Source organism: Falco punctatus (genome assembly GCF_963210335.1).
Source record: "Falco punctatus genome assembly, chromosome: 2".
NCBI lineage: Eukaryota > Metazoa > Chordata > Aves > Falconiformes > Falconidae > Falco > Falco punctatus.
Genome location: NC_137581.1, coordinates 19,268,859 through 19,288,554, shown reverse-complemented (window position 1 = coordinate 19,288,554; position 19,696 = coordinate 19,268,859). Strand labels below are relative to the sequence as shown.

Genomic DNA, 19,696 nt, shown 5'->3' with positions numbered 1-19,696 from the left:
TCCCTCTGAACGCAGCAGCCGGGCCGGGCGCACGGGCACAGCCGCTCGAACCTGCTGCGCTGCTCCCAGGCCCAAGTGCTAACCCCGACTGGCGCTGCGCTGCGGGGTTTACACCTGGGGTCAGCCCTGGCTGAGAGGATTTCAGGTCCTGTTCTCTAGCACAGACGTGCTCTAAAAGAGCCAGAAAAGGGAAGGCGAAAGCTCCGCTATACCTGAGGAAGGTTGTACTGGGTCTGTTCAAACCCCTTTTTTTTAATCCTTCCTCACCTCTAGCAGATATGAGATGCACCCCGGCGCCTGTTTGGGGAAGCAAGTGCTGTGCTATGGAAGGGGTCAGGCATAAAGGGGATGCCGCCAGCCAGACCGAGGTAACACCACTCACGGAAGCACATGGTGCTAAACAGGGCTCAAAACAACGTTTCTGCTGCTGGGCTGAGGTCAAGGGAGCTTCCAGAACTGTGGAGGGGGACCCCAGAGGTTTTTCTCTGAGCACAGTGGGGCCACAGCTTTAGGTGAAGAGTTTGCTCCAGTTGCAAATGCTAAATCACTGCTGGCCAGAAGTTACTTTTAAGGCGTTTTTAAATTTGGAACAGGTCACAAAAAAAAAAAAAAAAAAAAAAAAAAAAATTACGTTCATAAAAAAAGAAGTGGTGGTGAGTAGATTAGAACTTATATCTCAGGGTTACTTGTAACACCTGTTGGTTTATGTACAGACTGTGCAGCTTCTACTGTCCTGGCAGCGCAACAGGGAGAGAAAGAGGACAGAGGCACTCCAGCCCGCAGCAGCTGCACGCACACCTACACGGCCACCCACAGTGGCAACAGCCCCCCCAGGGGCAGGAAATCCCTGTTCCCCTTCCACATCTTTTCAGATCATTTGAGGAAGAATCACCTACAGCAGCCGCAGCCTCTTCCCAAACCTTCTCTGTTTGATAGCTCAGTGACTCAGCTTGAGCATTACTTGAGATTTATTTCTCCTTTTTCCTCCCAAGGAATAAGGAATTTTTTTTTTTTCTTTTTTTCTGTATACCATGTTGCCCTCTGTGAGGGCAAAAGGCAGGCAGGCTGTAGGGAACGTCCATGCCCTAGCCCAGACCTGTAAGCAGGGGAAGCACTGCCACTTTCACTGCAGCCGTTTACGGACATCGCCTTTTCAGCTTGCCTCCAGACGGGATGTGAATTAAGTTGGGACACAACTGCTTTAAATCTTTTGGAGCCCTGTAGTCAAAACCGGGGAACTTCGGATTCAAGTACTTTTCTGCCCAAGAAGTAACAAACTGCCTGGAGAGCTTCCCTTCTCCTCTCCCCAGTGACAGCTTGCACTCCAGCTGATGGCCATTTCCCCCAGCAGAACGAGATGTTGCCATGTGGGAGCACAAGGCACCTCCTTTCCCCTTCAGACACCACACAAACACAGAACATGACAGAAACAGGGATGGGGACTGCAACCTCCCGTGGTCAGCTTCCCTGCCCAGAACAGAAGCCAACAGGATCCCAAACCCAACGCAGTTAAGGGGGTGGAGGGAAGGGATGTGACCTAGAGCCACAGACATGCTCCCCCACACTCTCAAGAGGATGGTTTTCTCCTGCCTTCCTCACAAAACCAAGGAAATCCAAAGCACCGTTCCACCCCCAAGAATCAGAAGGCAGCACACACCACCCCCCCCTCCCCAGTGCTTGTGAATTAAAAGCACGTGCCTGCCCCACACTGTGAGCACATGCCGTGAACTGAAGTTTAAAACCACAGGGAACAAAGTCAGTTGTGATTTTCTTCTCATTTTTGAGGGGTGAGAGACAGAAGATACTTTACCAGAGAAAGGAAATGCTTTTAGAAAGCAGGTTACCTGTATCTTTATTTGGACAAGGAAGTAAATACACATTTAACTAGGTTTGATGTTTTAATTGTGTGCCATTGCACAACAGTTCATACTTACACGTGAACGTGTATCATTAACTGTTAAGTTCCATTTCACACCCAGAAATACACTCAATGCTTAGAGAAAAAGGGAAGAAAAATCAATACAAACAAGGTGTGTCAGAAAGTGATATAAAACAAGATTTATTTGCAAATGATTTTGACAACAAGGAAGCAAGTATCTCCGAGCTGTGTATTTCAGGGATTACACATCAGTTCCTTTGCCTTCTGAGATTTCCATTTGCATGCAATATGGGATACCTCTAGGATTCAAAATGAACTTTGAAGTGTCCTTTTTTGCCTTGTTGTGCTAAGTAATTCCTTCCACAGGCACACTATAGGAGAGTCAAAGTCTTTGTAATGAGCAGCTGTCACAGGAAGTGCTCAATGAAACAACCTTGGCTTAGAAAGAAAACTGTCACAAGAGCCGTTTCACATTTGTTTAACACAGTGTTAAGTGCTTCAAGATTGCCCCAAGGAGAAGTGCCTGGTGCTGTACATAAAACAAAAAAAACAATAGCCAAACCCCGAAACCCAAACACCAACATCCACCCCTAAACCCAACAGCTATACCGAAACCTCAGATTTCTTTCCAATGTAAGAATGCACAGTACATCTGGTTATAACCTGAGTTCCCTCTCTTGGAAGCTAAAGACCTGTATCTCACGTTATTAAAAAAAAAAAGTTCAAGATTTAGTAATAATTACTATATACAGATGAATTCAGGACAAAGGCAATGCAAAGTGAGCACTGATTTACCTTAGCGCCTGATTGTGGGAGGGTAACCTCTAAATTATGGTTAGCCACAGCAGTTGAAGAGAAAGACAGCAGCATCTTCAGAACATTTCTTCAATTTATTTCCACCCTGCTACCCAGCATCGCTCTTTGTCTTTCAAAAGGCCAGGAAATTTCAACTCTGAAGTCATATTTTGAGTTAGATGAGATAGGAAATGTATTCTGAAAGCCTTGTATGATTAAGTTCTCAGCAGACCGCATTAAGCATGTCTTGGTTTAGGGGAAAGTCCAAAGGGAACACCAGGAAACAAAGTAATAGCTACTCAAGATGGGAAATGAAAGAATCTGAACCAGATCTACTTTCAATACAGTTCTAGAAAACATTTCTTTTTATAACAAAGAAGGACTTATTTTTTTCTCCTCTTCATGAAGCTCAGAATAATCCAAATATCAACACCAGAAAAATATTATTTTTCCCCCCCTCTCCATAAATACAATAATGCAAGGAAAGATGTCTAGATGTTATTGTCATCAGTTCAAATAAGGCATTAATGAATGAATTAGATCATCCAAATGTAAATAAACGTATTTATATATATATTTATCTATAAAAATACACCAAAAAATTAAAATAACTTTATAAGGGTAACAATTATTGTGTTGGTGACGACCGTTTCATTATTTCGGCAACAAAAACTGGAGAGAATAATAGGAAGTCTTAGCAATATTATTTTATTTTGGTCTACTTCAGAAATATTAAAACAAGATCCAACTGAAAGCTCTTCATCATCAGCCCACACACTATGCCACCATGGAGGTCTCCCTACATCTTCTGGGGAACCTAGTCCATCTTTATGGAATAAATATACTTGATCATTTCACATCAACTGTTACTGAGATGATCCTCAGAGCAAGGCCCAGAATCTGCGAATCTCTTTAAGCTGAATACCCTAGCTAACACCAGACTGCCTCCTGAACAAGCTCAAAACTCAAAATGCAATAAAGATTTCAGAACAAATGTTGTATTGACAAACACTGCCTTCTTCAATCCCAACTCGGCCATCTCCAGAGAATGCCAATAATTCACAATTACCTCCAGTGGTTATGTTCTCCCATTAGAAAGCTCCAAGGCTTTACTCTTCTAAGTCATGCGTATCCCCAAATTTGTAGTGTAGTCAAACAAATACGGTTGAGGTTTTTTGACTTCTGATTTGGGCAACAGAGGTGCACTGCAGCAATTAAGCTGCAGGTGCCAACATTCCCATTTGGCCCCTAGATTTCATGGTTTTATAGTATTTTTGCAAGACAAAAGTGGCTACATCTCATTAAGATTCCAAAGTTTGTAAAATCCCTACCCTGAAAACCCAGTATTTGCTGAGAAAGTATCATATTTACTAAGAGCGTGAATTAGCTCCAAGCACACCATGTTTAATGACAACACTTTAAAAAGACCCCACGCACTCTTGTTCTCTTACATATCCAGGTCTGAAACAGAGAAATGCCATGGGGTTTTTAGAAGAAGTCTTGTAGAAGTGATCCAGTTTTCAAACATCATTAAAGGTTTTGGCATAACATTATATGAAATCTGTAATGCAGTTGCTAACATTTATAATCCAGTAATCATTTATAAGAAGTATTATTGCATTTTAAGCGTAAAAATATAGGAGGTTCTATAAAGAAAATTAAAATAGCATTAATCTAATATTGATAGTCATATAAAATAACTCACAATTATGTAAGTTTCCATATTTAATTATACATTTAAAAATAAGTTATAAAAATAATTAAGCTTCTTTAAAACCCCTAAGATGTTTTCTTTTAGGAGTTTTTACTCATATCTACTGATTGTCTAGCATCGGCAACAGCTTCTGGTACTCGAACAGTCATATTATCCATCGATTTCTTCAAGCAAATTTGGCAGCCTAAACGTGATCTGTAGGGAAATACGACATTGTCGTTAGTTTTAGCCAATCATATCTAACAGCATTTACCCCCTTATGCCTCCAACATTCAGCCATCCTGAACGTACTATGATCTAGAAACAGCCACTCTTGTACATGGTCTTAATCAAGATCAGTAGTGAACTGCATGCATCAATGCAAAGATATACGTGGCAATAATAATGATTTACATTAAATAACAGAGTTCATTGCTATCATCATTAAATAACAAGTACATTGGAAAGGTATACACCGAGTACTTCCTATTGCTGAGACAACATATAGTAAGGGTGACCCTTCCACTTTCAATGGGTCACCAATAGTTAGGTCAAGTGCAGGGAGTGACATTTGATCTCCCAAAGGACATTTGGCATCTCTGAAGAGATGAAGGCAATGAATTTGAATGAAAGCCTCATAAAAAGCATAACCTACCCTATCCAGGGTCCAATGTCTTCAAACTAAACAACTCCAGATTGAGTCATTAAGACAGAAAAGTAAGAGTGAAAAGACAAGAAACGTAGAAAAGAGAAGGCTAAAATACTCATGGCACCTGAGGAGATGTAATCCTTCACTTTTCTACCTATCATTTATTCAACATAAAAAATGTTGTATGTAAGCAACTAAAATCAAAATATTTAATACCACAACAAAATTCTGCAGACATAAGCCACTTCTATTACTGAGATATCTTTAATTCAGTGTCTATGCCTTGGTACTGAAGTACAGAATACTTAAAACATTGGCAAGGACGGGCAATATCCTGTAGCACTAGTTGAAGGATTTAATCAGTACAGGAATGCTGGCAGAGATATTATTAAAAAAAGGTACTACATTAACATCTACACAGAACTCTTTCAAGCATGTAGTGATCAATTAAAGCCCCCAATTCAGTACTATACCCCAAAGTAACACTTTATGTAAGTGACTGTATACCACAAATTACTGGATTGTCCATATTAATACATACATTAACGAGAAGATTTAATCTCATTAATATGTACCCATAAAAATAGCTTTAGAAATGGAATCTTATAAATATGACTTCTGGTATTTATATGCAGCATTGCCCATATGGCTTAATTTTACTAAAGTATGTTTTTTCACTACAGACCAGTGCTGACTGCATACATACTCTGTAGCATGGCAATGGATTCACTTCATGTGAAATCACACTGCCCTTTGTTTTGAGACTGCTACACAGCAGTACAAAAACCTAGGCAGCACTAAATAACACTGTGAGAAACAAACTACCTTCTCCTATTCAAATTCTTCCACAGCATTTACAGTTTTAGAGATATTTAACCAGATTCCTCCACCCCTTAAAGGTGAAGAAGCTTGGACCCCAAAAAAGATCATTTAGTCAATCCCCGCAAGCAAGCTATTTTTTTTAAAACCTATTACTTATCCTTTACAGGGTCTCCACTCTTATCCCACTGCAACACAAAACTTAGTAAAGGATTTAAGTACGCTACATGAACTGTAATATTTTCTTCATACTCAGTGACTCAACTGAAGAATTCCCATACCTGTTACATCCCTCTACAAAAGCTCTATTGAATTCTTTGCTTACCATCATGTAGTACAAACTATAAAAAAGCAGCAGCCCACAGACACACGATTAACATGTCCAGTATGCAATCAAGACTCACTGTTCTTCAGTTCCGATGATGTCATTTTAAAAGTTGGGGTGCTACCGTCCATTCCTTTGATGTGGAAGCAGTTTTAAACCAACTAATTAAGCCGTACAGACAGTAGTTGAGAAGTGTCATAGTTCCTGTAGAACGCCTGGGTGAATGCTACCTAGTCATCACCATTTGTCACTACCCATTTTACTTATTTGCTGTAATATTAATTCTATGGACTCATCCAGTTTGAGACAGACACTCCAAGAAGCCCTCTGCAAAGGAATCTTCCAGTGCACAGACATGGCGTAACATCTCTGGAAACAGCAATGCAAAAGAAACTTGACTTTTTATGTTATCTTTTTATATTTTAAGTGCACCTTCTACATCACCCACAGGCTCTTCAGGCAGACAAGTTTCCTGCTTCTGATAGGTTAGAAACAAAAATATTTTTCTACTTTTTAGCAAGCTGTTTCTCTGCATATTTTTTTTCCTTCGGTGTTCTCTTTAAACATTTAACTTGCCAGGGCTTGCCTCTCCCCTATCTTACTACTTCTAATAATCCCTACTGTTCCACAGTTTGTCAAAACAATTTCATTTTAACCTTTCTAATTAGTCCTTCATTTACAAAAAAAAAAAAAAAAAAGCTTTCATGGCAGCTGCTAGCTGAAACTTTCCCAAATACAGTCACTGACAAGAAAAAGCTTTTATCCTTACACTTATGATAGAGCATAGTAGTGCATCTCCATTACACAAGTTTGTATTAGCACATGAGACCAGGTAAACTATAGCAAATATCAGTCACTCAAAACTCCACCTTCCAGAAGAAGTCATCCTCTCACACATATAAAAGATCCCTGGCCATAGGAAGAACACATCATGTTAGGAAAACCCGACAGCAGTACAAGTGTCTTCAGAGGGCCTAAAACTTAAATTCAGTTTCAAGAACTCTAGGAGAACATAGAAATATTTAAACAGAAAGCTCTGGCTTTCTACTGTTTGTCAGTAAAAGCTCCTTGCTTTAAATCTTTAATTAAAAGGCAGCCAAAGAAAAAAATTTATTAGATCACTGGCCTCCAGAGCTATTTAGGATTTGGTTTGGCCCAGAATCTAAAAGGTTACTTTTAGAATTATGGTAGATGGTAAGAGTGAAGTAAACTCACCCTTAATAGGCTTATGATTTTTTTCAAAATTGAAAATGTTTTTTGGGGAGACAGGAAAAAGGATAAAACAAAAGAAGCTAAAAAAAGTTTATCATAGCTTGACTTCTTTGCCTTTACAACCTCTCAGAAAAGTTAAGATTTGGCTGAACTGAGAAAGTGTACTGTCACATAGAAACAATTACTATGGGATTCCCATTACTGATATAAGGAGATAAATGAGTTAACTCAGTAATTCTTCACACAGACATAAAAACTCAATGCTATATAGGCCAGGTATAAAGCCCTCCGACATCACTGGAAAAATTCTGCAAGAACAACTGGAACAAGCAGTTACCTTGAAGCGTGACAGAAAGGGCTTATGAAACTTTGTAAGGTGGAGCTGTCTACTGTTCATGTTCTATGATACAGGCTACATGTACACCAGCAAGTAGCGCAGCCCACTAGGAATGAGCCTGCGATGAAGATGCGATACCCTAATGACACGGTACATGATGGTGGGAGAGATGTAGAAAAAAGGGTTACTTCAGAATACCACTAGTCTGATCCTACGCACCGAAATGCCCATTAGCAGTCAGGGCACATTTTGGGGTTAGTTTCACCCAAAGGGGAATCTGGCTTGTGTGCACCAAGAGCACTCTGACACGAGTCAAAGCATGACAAGCGGGGACACTGCCATGCAGACACTATTTATCCTAGAGAAGGCTCAGGGTGAAGATCTTATCAATGTACATAAACAACAGTGGAGTCTCCATCTCTGGAGATACTCAAAAGCTAACTGGACATGGTCCTGGGCATTGGCTCTAGGTGGCCCTGTTTGAGCAGGGAGTTGCACCAGAACACCTCAAGAAGTCCCCTCCAACCTCAGCCCTTCTGTGATTCTGCAAAAAGATCTGACCAAAACTAAAATACCAGTGTAAACACATTCATAAAATACATTAACTAGCTACAGGCTAAGAAAGACAGAAAAGAGAAGGGAAACAAGAACATAAAAATTCACACACATGACAGCAGCAACAAAGTTTTTGTTGAAGGAAGTGGGTTTTTGGTCTTTTTTTCAGCATCTGACACTTCCACATCAGACACCTCTGAAGAGCAAGTACTGGTAACTGCCACTCTTCAGTTACAAAAACTGAAGTTACTACTTCTACTACTACTACTACTACCATCTTTTTAACATGAATTCAGATAAACAATATTTAAATGTGACAGTCCCATTTGTGTAACAGAATTCAGCTATTCATTAAAAGCCCATTAAGGCATTTAAGAATACTGGACTGCCCCATCTGCAAACTCATCTTTCCATTCTTTGATGTACTGAAGTGTTATGCTGCCTTACGTTTCTGTGAGGCCGTATGCCAGGTCCAGCATGTCCATCTCTTCATCAGTAATTGCATCTAGTTTCTCAAATATGTGGTCTTCAAAGATTAAATGGCAAGTTGAACAGGCTAGCGTTCCTTCACATGCACCTAAAGAAAAAAAAAAAATCAAGATAACAGAAAATCCAAGTTTCAAATTACAGCACAATTTCAGAAGAAACCTTTCATACGTCTCATACAAGAAGTATCTCTGTTGATTAATAAAATTAATGTTTCATATATTCCCACATTCATGTATCTACTCTGCATTCAACTGCCAATGGTATTTCTACAGTCCCTACCACATTAAGATTTACTTGAATGCTGTAGTTAATTAAAATACTTAACTAATTCTCTTTCTACCATTTAAAGAGAGAAAAGTTTTCTACTGTAAGAATGCAAAAGCAAACAATGCTGCTATCAACCAGCTCTTCTTAATTTATTTCCAAGGTTGATCCTTCTATCCTTCTCTTTCCCATCATTTTGGGGCTTCCTCAAAAAGTTCAACAGAGGACACTTGCTATACAAAAAATTCCCCCGATGTACAGAAAGGAGGGATTTTTGTACTTGTTATTTTTTCTCATTCAACAGAACACAAATTCACAGCAACACAAGTAGTCAGGCATCAGCAGAGATCGTTTTCTCTGTGTTAGAGGCCTACATGCATTACTAGGTAATGCAGCCCAAGCCAAGGATCTAGTAATTTGCTAGGGTTGAACAGAACAAGCATCAACCACACCTGCTTGCTAGAGCAATTAAGTCATCACAGAACAGTGAAAGTTTGAACACTAACAAATTTGTCTCTGCCACTGTATAGGGCTAGCACACAGTTCTCCCCTTTGCTGAAAAACAAACATGCAATTTCAAAAGGAGGAGAAAGCTGAACTCTTCATACTTGTGTAGACTGGAGTTGGGGGACAAAAAACCCCACCTCTGACTTAAACTGGTAAAAGAGAAGCAGGTGGTACTCTTGATTTTGCTTTCCCTGGAAATGAGTAAATAAGTGAAACTTGGCTAATGTATCACGACTACACCACCTCTGTACCCATACAGAAACAAAGGGAAGCAAGGCTGTGAGTATAACCACTGCTATGAAAAGCAGTGGGATTCACTATCAGACCACAAGAACCACACAGAAAGTACCATGCTGTTACATATAGTAACGGTATCAACAGCATATATTCAAAGTGAGCATGACACTGTACTAGAAGACTTGAAATGTATCATGTATTCAAGTACCTACAAATGCATGTGAAAAAGCTGAGTTTAAATAAAGTGTCAAATAACGTAAAGTTTGTCATTCAGCAGTTTAAGTGTTTTAATGTTGGCGGAGGTGAGGGAGAAAGGAGGGGAAGAAAGAACACTAATCAGTCTGTTTGAATAGTGAAAGGTTTTTCTGCAACTACAAAGCCAGGAGCAGCAAACAAATCGAGTGCAGCTGAATCAGTCAAAAGTTTTCAAAGTCCTTATAAAGATTATTATTACTGCACTTGGGATGCCCCCTAGTGACAGAAGTGAACAGGTAAGATATACATTTTTCCCCTCACTTTTCTCTAAACACAGAACATGCATTTTTACATTATTTATACGGCATTATTTCTCTGCCCTCGTATGATGTTTCATTAACAAATGATTATTGAAATGGGACTAGCATATTACAATTGAAGATTGTTAAGAGTATTTCCAATTTTTAGTTTGGCTTCTGTTTAACAGCATTATCTGTTATTTCCCGCCCCCGCCCTTACCACAGTGCTTTAACATGGCTGATGCTTACACAAACTAAGAGAATATTTACTGTAGAATATAAGCAGGCTAGCCATATTTAATAAGTGACACATAGAGCTAGTTACCCCAACCCATAATGCAAAAGATTTTTTAAGAGCTAATTCTTCTTCCCCAGATGTATGCAAATCTAGACATAAGAGTGGTCTCAGACATAAGTCTGAGATTTAAAACCTTATCAACGGTTTTATTCTAGCAGTGAAATTTATTTGCACTTAAATAAAACACACCTCAGATTTCAAACAGCGCTATACTACCCTACTTTCCCGCCCCCCCCCCCCCCCCCCCCCCCGGCTAATTGCTCCAGGCTATGCGCATGCACTCATGCAAACTGTACTTTCACTTCCTGCTTTATTTTGTACTATTAATTCTTAAGCTAACGTTCACATAAATACTGGTCTGGAGGTATTTAATTGCCATTAACAAACATCCCTGCTTTGCACGGGCAGAATTCTACAACTTCAATGGAACTAAGTACAAAAAGTGCAAAAGCTTGAAGGAATACAGAGGTGTTGTAACTTCCTCCCATTTTGATTTTAAGCAGGACTTGCACCGAGTTAGAATTTCACCAGGGCACTGGTCTCCTTTACCCCAGTCTTAATAAGAATTAAAATTCTCGCTCTTCCCTTCCAACTGACATGGATTTGGTTGTTTCTTTCACTTAGCACACAAATACTACATCAATTTGTGCTACAAAAAGCCCAACAATGAACTGAGACAGCATAGCGACACCGCCGTAACCAGACACCGTTAAAAACACACCAGTTTTGTGTTGTCTCCAGAACCTTTCAGCTCACAAGAGTCTGCAGGTGGCATCTTTCAGACTCCACCTTGACAGCACTCTGTCCACATTCCCCTCCTTGAACATTCAAGCAAGGCTCACCCCAAATATTTTTTTGGTACTTAACCCAAAATATTCTATGCACCTGCAGGAAAGAACAAATGGGGAGAAAATCCAAATAAAGTACAGCTAGGTTTTATAAATAAATTCGTAAGTAAATATTCATTTATAGTTGGGCTGAATGATCTTAAGGGTCTTTTCCAACCTAAATGATTCTACAATTCTATTAGTATTTATAAATAAACTGGTAACATAACGATGTCTAGACACTGGATAGAGTATTCAGTGAATCTACTTACCAAAACCGTCTATGTCTAGATTATTATCAACAACAACATCCAACAGTGAATCCCCAGGTTTTCCTTTGGCTGTTAATTTGTCACCATCACGATTTATGAAATGAACAGTTATTTTATCTTCTGAGCTGAAAAAGAAAAGTATATAACGGAATTAAAGAAAGAATTATACAATTTTTTAGCTCTTTAACATTGACTGAATACTATTAAAGCAATGATCAACTCTAGCAGCACGGAAACCTAACTGACTGGCTTTTAAAAGCTGTAACAGGTACAGCCATTTATTGCTGTACATTGAACAAAGGCCATGAAAAATAAGAAGAAACACTTGGTTTGTGTTTTGTCACTAGGAACTATACAGAATCCTGATGTTTTACCTTTCACCGAGTCAGAGCTATCAGAGCTATTTTATTTTAGGCACAATAGTCGTATTTTTATCAAAGCAAAGAGCTTATGTAAAATGCTTCTCTCCACAGCTTTCTGTGGACCTCTGCTTTGGATTTATGAAATTTTAATTGTTCTCATCATTAACATTTAGGATGAATTTTAAATTTTCCCATTCCTGCTTAAAGTCCAAGACATTTTACTTTTTAGTTCAAAATTTGATTCTCCTCTCCTCCCAAACATGGAAATACTCCAAAAGCAGAATGCTTTTATTGACCACAGGTTCTCTTAGGATTTCACCTTGTAAATACCAATTCCAGTGAAGTTCAAAGTTTGGACACTGCCTTCAAAGAAAGGTGGCTTTGTATTTTCCTGCTTTGCTTTTCAGGCAATTAATATTTATTTAAGAAAGAAATCTCTCGCAGTCTGCATATATGTTTAAGACTAAAGCTTTTAATATGCACAAAACCCCAAGATTCTTTTTGTGTTCCATTTTATGTTATTTGACATGCAAATTAAAGGAAAGCTTTTAATATACTAACAAATAAAATACAGTTTGTTTGCTTCTAAACAGACTATTTTCTTTCCTACAGAAAAGTGAGCAAAACAAAAAAACCTTGTTGGATGGACAGCAAAAAATCCTACCAAGCGATAACAGATACAAATAGAACAACTGAAAGCTAATGCAAAAATGTGTTTCAATGTGAAATCCACGTTTAAGAACAGCATGCTTAATATTACTTCTGATCTTTTTTAGTAACTGTGGGCTTTGGGTGATCTATCGTATGGAAAACACACACGCTTGAAAAATCAAGTTGCCCCTAGGAAAACTCTAACTGTAGAGCTGAATATTAAAGCAAAAATTTGAAAGTAGCCATAATGAAACATCAGTGAACAGATTATTTTTTGAACTGGTAAAAGAAAAGGTGTTTTTAGCAATCTAAGCCGTAGCTTGTTTTTCAAAACAACAAATGTTTGTTGCTCTAGACTTAATATACTTGCCACAACTGTAAGCTCAGTTGGCAGCAGTATGCACCGTGATTCACTATGATGTCATGTTCAATTCTTGTCATATCATCCCTCAGTCCATTCTCCAGAAGGAAAACACAAGCTACTATTAACTACAAATTCATTCCAAAATTATAATCGATAATGAAGGATTGACCTTGCTGAGCTGCAGAATGCAACTGAAGTGTGCACTATAATAAAATGCAGGTATCTTAAGATATATCTTCACAAAATGCAATCAGTGTTGCACAGTCACCCATGATATCAAAGAACCACCTCAAGCAAACTGTTCTGTGAGGGCTTAAGTTACCAGTTTGCTTTTCGTTTTGCTCCTTTGCTATGCTAACACTTCTCACAGCACAACCAAGGAAACAAGAACCCACTTCTTAAACATACTAGCACAAAGTTCACCACCTCCATTGGTAGTTTAAGACTTGCAATCTAAACCCATCATCTGGAAAGGTATAAAGTCACATTCTGACAGCCAAAGTAAACCACTACCGCATAATGTTAAACTGGTTCACAAAGCCCTTCCAGAGCTCACGGAAATACACTCTCATTTACAGAAATACTTCTGTCAACACAACCCTGACAGCACACACAATGCAAGATGTACTTACACTTAGGGGCATCCTCCACCCACAGCAGAGACTTGGCAAGTACTAAGTATTTCTTCCAATATCCGAAACATACCCCCATCCACTATTACAGGATGAGGTGATCACAAGTAACATGGACCAAACAGCAAGACTGGAACCTTTGTAACAGACAAGTCAATCTCACTCCCAGTTTTCAAAACACACCTGAAACTTGTCGTCACCTGTGATTACATTTTAATCTGGCATAATACCACCACAGTGTCACAAGAAGAATGGTCCTGCCCTCCCTGCTTTGTTCCTTTCGCCCCCAGAAACAAAACTGGCCCAAACACAACCTTCACAGGTCAATGTCCATACAAATGTCTGAACCAGCACACAGTCAGATCTGCCACTTATGTGGCATTTACATCAACTTAAAGCCATTGTGTTACTTCAACTTTGTGATGTAATAACACAATCTAAGCTTAATGATCAGCTAAAACTGATCTCTTTAATATAAAAAAGAAAAGTGGGTTTGGGTGGTCCTCACTCCAAACTGCCCTGCCATCATCCTTACACCTGTACTACGGCAAGTCAACTCATTTTGCTAATCTGGCTGAAAATCAACCATAGTAACACAGTAGCCCCAGCTGAACCAGCAAGCAAAACTGACAGAAGTGCCACTGCCCACAACAAAAATGAGTAAACAGGAATGGGATCCTCTTCTCAGCAGTAACAATCTTACATTAGCTTCAGCCAGTTGTGGAACTGCACCATGGCTGTGCATGCCTAACTGGTGTGGCATGCAGCAACAGGACAAACTAAAGTACCACCACTAAGTTAATGACTTTTGTTAAAAGATCACTAGAGTAACTAGTCTTTTCTACAGGATCTAATCCACCATGGTTGATAAATTTTAGTTTCACTTATTTGTAATAAAGTTAGAGACAGCCTTCTTAAGTCTTCCAGTAGGATGTTTTTCTGCTATTGCCATCTTTACCACTCTTCATATAGCCAAAACATGTAATTTTAAAAAATCACTGAGGCTTTATTATGCATGAGCATGAGTGGTGAAAATACTTTCAGAAGTGTGTGTACATAACAATCAGACTAGTCAGACATTCAAACCACACAGTGCCGATCTTTTAAATGACTATGAGATATCATTAAAAAATAATAATCACACCTGCATGAAACAATATTTAGACTTCATAAATTTCAAGTAACATGGCTTTTGTCTACCCATACATTGTTTGCGTGAAGAAAAAAACCCTAACCAAACACTACCATACTGTGAACTAGACACAGGCAATGCACATGAAATGTGCTAGGTCTATGCAAAGTATAAATAGCCTCAGGATTATCAGGAATGCTGATTCTTCATTCTCCCATCCCTGCCTTTGCCTTTGGCAACTTGGGTGCCACAGCTGGAGCACCTGCCAGTGAAGACAACAAAAAACAACAACAAAAATAATTGAGCACCACAGCCTTCTCCACATGCTAGATAACCAGGTCTTCCGGAGAGGGCCTGCATTTTCCCTAGTCTTCCTTTTATCACTGACATACCAATAGAAGCTTTTCTTCTTGCCATTGATGTACCTGGCCAGATTTAATTCTATCAGGGCTTTAGCCTGAACCCTGGCTGCTTGGACAATTTCTCAGCATCCGTTCCAGGATACCTGTCCTTGCTTCCACCCTCTGTAGGCTTCCTTTTTGTGTTTGAGTTTCTTCAGGAGTTCCTTGTTCATCCATGCCAGACTCCTGGTACTTCTGCCTGACTTGCTCTTTGTTGGGATGCCTCACTCCTGAGCTTGGAGGAGGTGATCCTTGAATATCAACCAGCTTTCTTGGGCCCCTCTTCCCTACAAGGCTTTATCCCACGGTACTCCACCAAGCAGGTCCCTGAAGAGACCAAAGTGTGCTCTCCTGAAGTCCAGAGTAGCGAGCTTGCTGTGTGCCCTCCTTGCCACCCTAAAGATCTTGAACTCCACCATGTCATGGTCACTGCACCAAGGCTGCCCTTGAGCTTCACACTGCCCACCGGGCCCTCCTTGTTGGTGAGAACAAAGTCCAGCATAGCACCTCTCCTTGTTGGCTCCTCTATCGCTTGGAGAAAGAAGTTATTACTCACACATTCCAGAAACCTCCTGGATTACTTATGCCCTGCTGTGTGGTCCCTCCAAGAGATTATCTGGTCGCTGAACAACCCCATGAGGATCAGGGCTTGTGAACATGAGGCTGCTCCTGTCTGTCTATAGAGGGCCTCATCCACTCAGTCTTCTTGATTGGGTAGCCTGTAGCAGACCCTCACTGTCACCTGTCCTTGCTCTCCCTTTAATCCTGACCCATGAGCTCTTGTTTGGCTCCTCATACATCCCGAGGTGGAACTCTGTGCACTCCAGGTGATCATCGACATAGAGGGTGACACCACCTCCTCATACCCCTGCCTGTCCTTCCTAAAGAGCCTGTACCCTTACATTCCAACACTCAAGTCATAGGAGCCATCCCACCATGTCCCAGTGACGCCAGTTAAGATCACAGCCCTGCTGCAGGTGTGCACCCACCTCTTAATTCCTCTTTTACCCATGCTAAATGCATTGCACAGAGGCATTTAAGTTGGGCTTACTGGCTGGCAATGGTAAATTTAACAGCCCCACCTAACTGTCGGAAGAGTTTCATGAATGAAACTATTATACAGGCCTCAAAATACAGAGGTTAATCTGAACTAATCCTTAAAACATGTAGTAATTATGTTGTGCATCAAAAATATTGTACGGCTACCTACACAGGTATAAAAAAATTCTGAGATAACTACTATTCACTATGAAATGAAAAGGAAGGATAATGGATAAAAATGGAGGAAGACAAAGAATGAAATGGAAATGAACACATAACACCTGATGCTTCACTGAAACACCTGGGAACCTCTGCTCACAAGAGTCACCTCAGGTAATGATTTTGTATAGCTAGGTCTTCATCCTCTAGACACAAATACAGCTGATTTTACATATACAAAGAGTGAAGCATCTTTTTATCTCTTTACACTGACTGTATATTTGAACAGCATAAAGTTCAAGAACTGGATCTCAAATAATACAACATCCAGAAATGGCAGGACTAGAGAAAATAACTTGCACATAAAAGGAGAGCACACTAATATAGATCATATAGAAAGAAGTGTTTTCTTTTTCTCCCAACTCATTTACTCATTCAGCCAAGCGATTACATGGAATATATAAACAATACATTTGAAATACTTGCTTAAGAGAGCTTTTTTGCCGGTATGCTTGCGCAATGAATGTGAATAAATTCAGTCTGTTTGTTAAAGACCTGAGGGATTACTATTATGTAAGGAAAGGTTTTCCCTTTTTAGTATTCTTTTTCCTCCTATTTTTACCCTGTTCAATAATTTCAATAACTTTTAAAAAACTTGACAACATTTTACAATGGCATTTTTCTATTTTGAATTAAAAGCTGCAAATCAGAGACCTCAGTATAATTATCATCAGGGCACTCAGACTTATTTTTAAGACGCTCAGCTGGGTCACTCAACTATCAACTGCCCCACCTCATACGGCAGTACTAGAATAAAAAGTTACTTTTAATATGGAAAGAGGCTATCTGCTGGAAGTAAGTAAAAGAGCACCTACAGGAATGTTTAAAAGCAAACTACTGAAACAGCTTTGATGGTGAGGGTGCTACCCAACCCTGTGGAAACAGGCTAGGCTATGCCCCTGATGTTGGGCAGCTGACTGTGGGTCCTGTTCTGAGTCAAAGAAACTTCTCTGGCAATCAAGTAAATTAGGCTTTTAGGACTTCTGCATATTAAATACAGACAGCTAACTGTAGGCTCTGACCTATCTTTAAATATACAAGCTACAAGCCAGAAGGCCATGCATAAATACAGTCTTTGACTACATGCAGTAAGCTGCAAATCTATCGTTGTGGGCTGTGGAATATTAAATGTCTACAGGCATAATGCATTTTGCAACACCTACTCATACATACTGGTGAAAAGAGGAGGTGTTCTGCACACTTAGACGCAGAAGTGCTCTTCAGTAATGAAAAACTATACCAAAGGCAGAAGATATCTTTAGTATTGGGCTCTGATGGGTGCTGTACTTCCACCACAAGCCTAGCCACTCACAGCCGTTTAGAAAACGAGTTTGAACACAGGAACCCTAGTTTAGCTTTCCGTAACATTATAAGCTCTTTCAGCGGGGCTCCAGGTCACATAAAGCGTGGTGGCTTAACAGCAACGTGCGGTCCCTCGGCCCGGGCCGACCCTCCGGCACCTCCAGCTAACAACCCCCGGCACGGCTCGGCCTAGCCGCCGTGGGCGCCCGGTCGACACCCCGGGGGCAGCCCGCCATCAGGCTCCCCCGCAGCGCGCTTCGGTGCCACAGCCACGGCGGGAGACGGGGCGCGGAGGCGGCCGGCACCTGGCCCGAGGGGGCCAGGCGGCGGCGGGGCCGGGACGGTGGGGCCCTGCGGCCCACGACGCGGCGAGCGACCGGGGGAAGGTCACGCCGCGGCAGCACAGCTCGGCCGCCCCCACCCGGGCGGCCCATGCCACAGACGGCCGCCGGCCCCCGGTGCCCTCAGCACCGAGGCCCAGGCAGCGGCGCGGCACGGCACGGCACTGCCGCGGCGCGAAGGCGGCCGCCACCGTGAGGAGCCAACCCGGCGCCTCGCGGCTCCGGCCCTCTTACCTGAGCACCGCCCGGGCAGAGAGGCTGAACAGCCGGGCTGCCCTCACGGCAGCGCTACCGCAGCCCGGCCTCGTCTCGGCTGCCGGCGAGGAGGAGAAGAGCCAGCGGCGGGAGGAAGCGGCGGCAGCCCGCAGCAGCCGGGCCGGCCCCGGGGCAGCCATGGCGGCAGCAAGTCGGGAACGCTGGGCCTCCGCGCCGGCACCGCGGGAGGGCGGGGGCAAAGTCCCACCGCTTACGCCTCTGGCGCGAGCAGCGGCGATTCTCGCAGCTGCCTACGCAGCGCGCTTCCCGCCCCCCTTTGCGGGGAAAGAGCGGCGTTACGCAAAGTGCGCAGCGATGCGCTGAGGGAAGGGGCCGGGCCTTACGAACACCGCTCGCCCCAGGGGCCGCCTTTCCGTCAGCTTCCCTCTTACTCCCTCAGAGCGCGCTGCGGGCCAGTGGACGCTCTTTGGTTCCCAAATCCAAGAGCTAGCCTTAGTCTTCCCGGGAGGGCGGTCCCGCGGAGCTCGACCCCTTGCCGCCCTGCCTGGTTGGGTCTGTGAGGGATTTCTTGTCACAGCTTGGGCCAGGGCCAGGGCTTAGCGCTGCCTGGGCCCTGGCGGGGTCCCTGACACTGTGGAGGTGACACCCAAGGAGCTGTCACTACATCCCAGATGGCTCCTCCATCTCTGGGAGGCCAGGCCTGCGAGGGTCTGGGCTCCCTGGCTGCAGGCAGGGCAAGAAACATGGCCCCAGGGAAGCAGAGCTGGCAGCTCGGGAGTCTCAGCTGTCCACCGGGCTGTCCAGGCAGGACCGCTGAGAAATTCCCAGTTCCTCATTACTATTTCTTACAACAGAAGATCAGCTTCTAAAACCCAGGCATCAGCAAAGTGACAGCAGTGCTATCAGAGGTTTTAACAGGAGGTGAGCATTCATGGTGAATGGTTGAAATACCAGTACATGCAATAGGAAATTCTGAGATTTTCTGAGCAATTACAGACTGCACTTGTAGACTTAATTTGGCTCTCTGCAATGCACACGTTGCTCTACAAGCCTGGTTAGGTTAGATGGTTATGTGCATCCTCTTCACTCTGCTGTACCCAGACTGGAGAGTGTTGAGTGAATGAGGAAGAAATGGAGCATTTACTTTGAAATGATTTAAACAGGAGGAGAAATAAATGGGGAAAAGGAGGAAATGTTGTTTATTTCTATTGCACTTGAGGTAGCTGATGCTATTCCTGATGTCTTACGATTTTACAAGTTTTTTGTCACATTAAAGTAAGATCAGAGAGGGAGATAAAATTATACTATATAACTTTAACTGGTGTATTTTCTTTAAGGAGAGGAGAGAGTTGTGGTGAAAATGTCAAGGGCCTCCAGACTGGC

At 41.8% G+C, this 19,696-nt stretch overlaps 1 protein-coding gene across 1 annotated transcript; it reads right to left on the bottom strand.

Annotated features, from left to right (window-relative positions):
* Nucleotides 1-2,038: 2,038 nt before the first annotated feature.
* On the bottom strand, nt 2,039-19,116 carry FDX1 (ferredoxin 1). Its single transcript, XM_080377207.1, has 4 exons — nt 18,332-19,116; nt 11,653-11,777; nt 8,712-8,841; nt 2,039-4,583 (listed from the first exon to the last, which is right to left on the bottom strand). Exons 1-4 carry the CDS (start codon nt 18,490-18,492, stop codon nt 4,469-4,471), a joined length of 531 nt encoding a protein of 176 aa, XP_080233333.1. The 5' UTR covers nt 18,493-19,116; the 3' UTR covers nt 2,039-4,468.
* Between the last annotated feature and the right edge of the window lie 580 nt (nt 19,117-19,696).

What these genes read in the sequence shown, in the direction of transcription:
- FDX1 (XM_080377207.1), bottom strand. Translation starts at nt 18,492, where the DNA reads ATGGCTGCCCCGGGGCCGGCCCGGCTGCTGCGGGCTGCCGCCGCTTCC. An exon ending in TCTGCCCGGGCGGTGCTCAG is followed by an intron (nt 11,778 to 18,331) that starts GTAAGAGGGCCG and finishes TTTCTTTTTCAG; the next exon opens with CTCAGAAGATAAAATAACTG. An exon ending in GCATACGGCCTCACAGAAAC is followed by an intron (nt 4,584 to 8,711) that starts GTAAGGCAGCAT and finishes ATTTCCCTACAG; the next exon opens with ATCACGTTTAGGCTGCCAAA.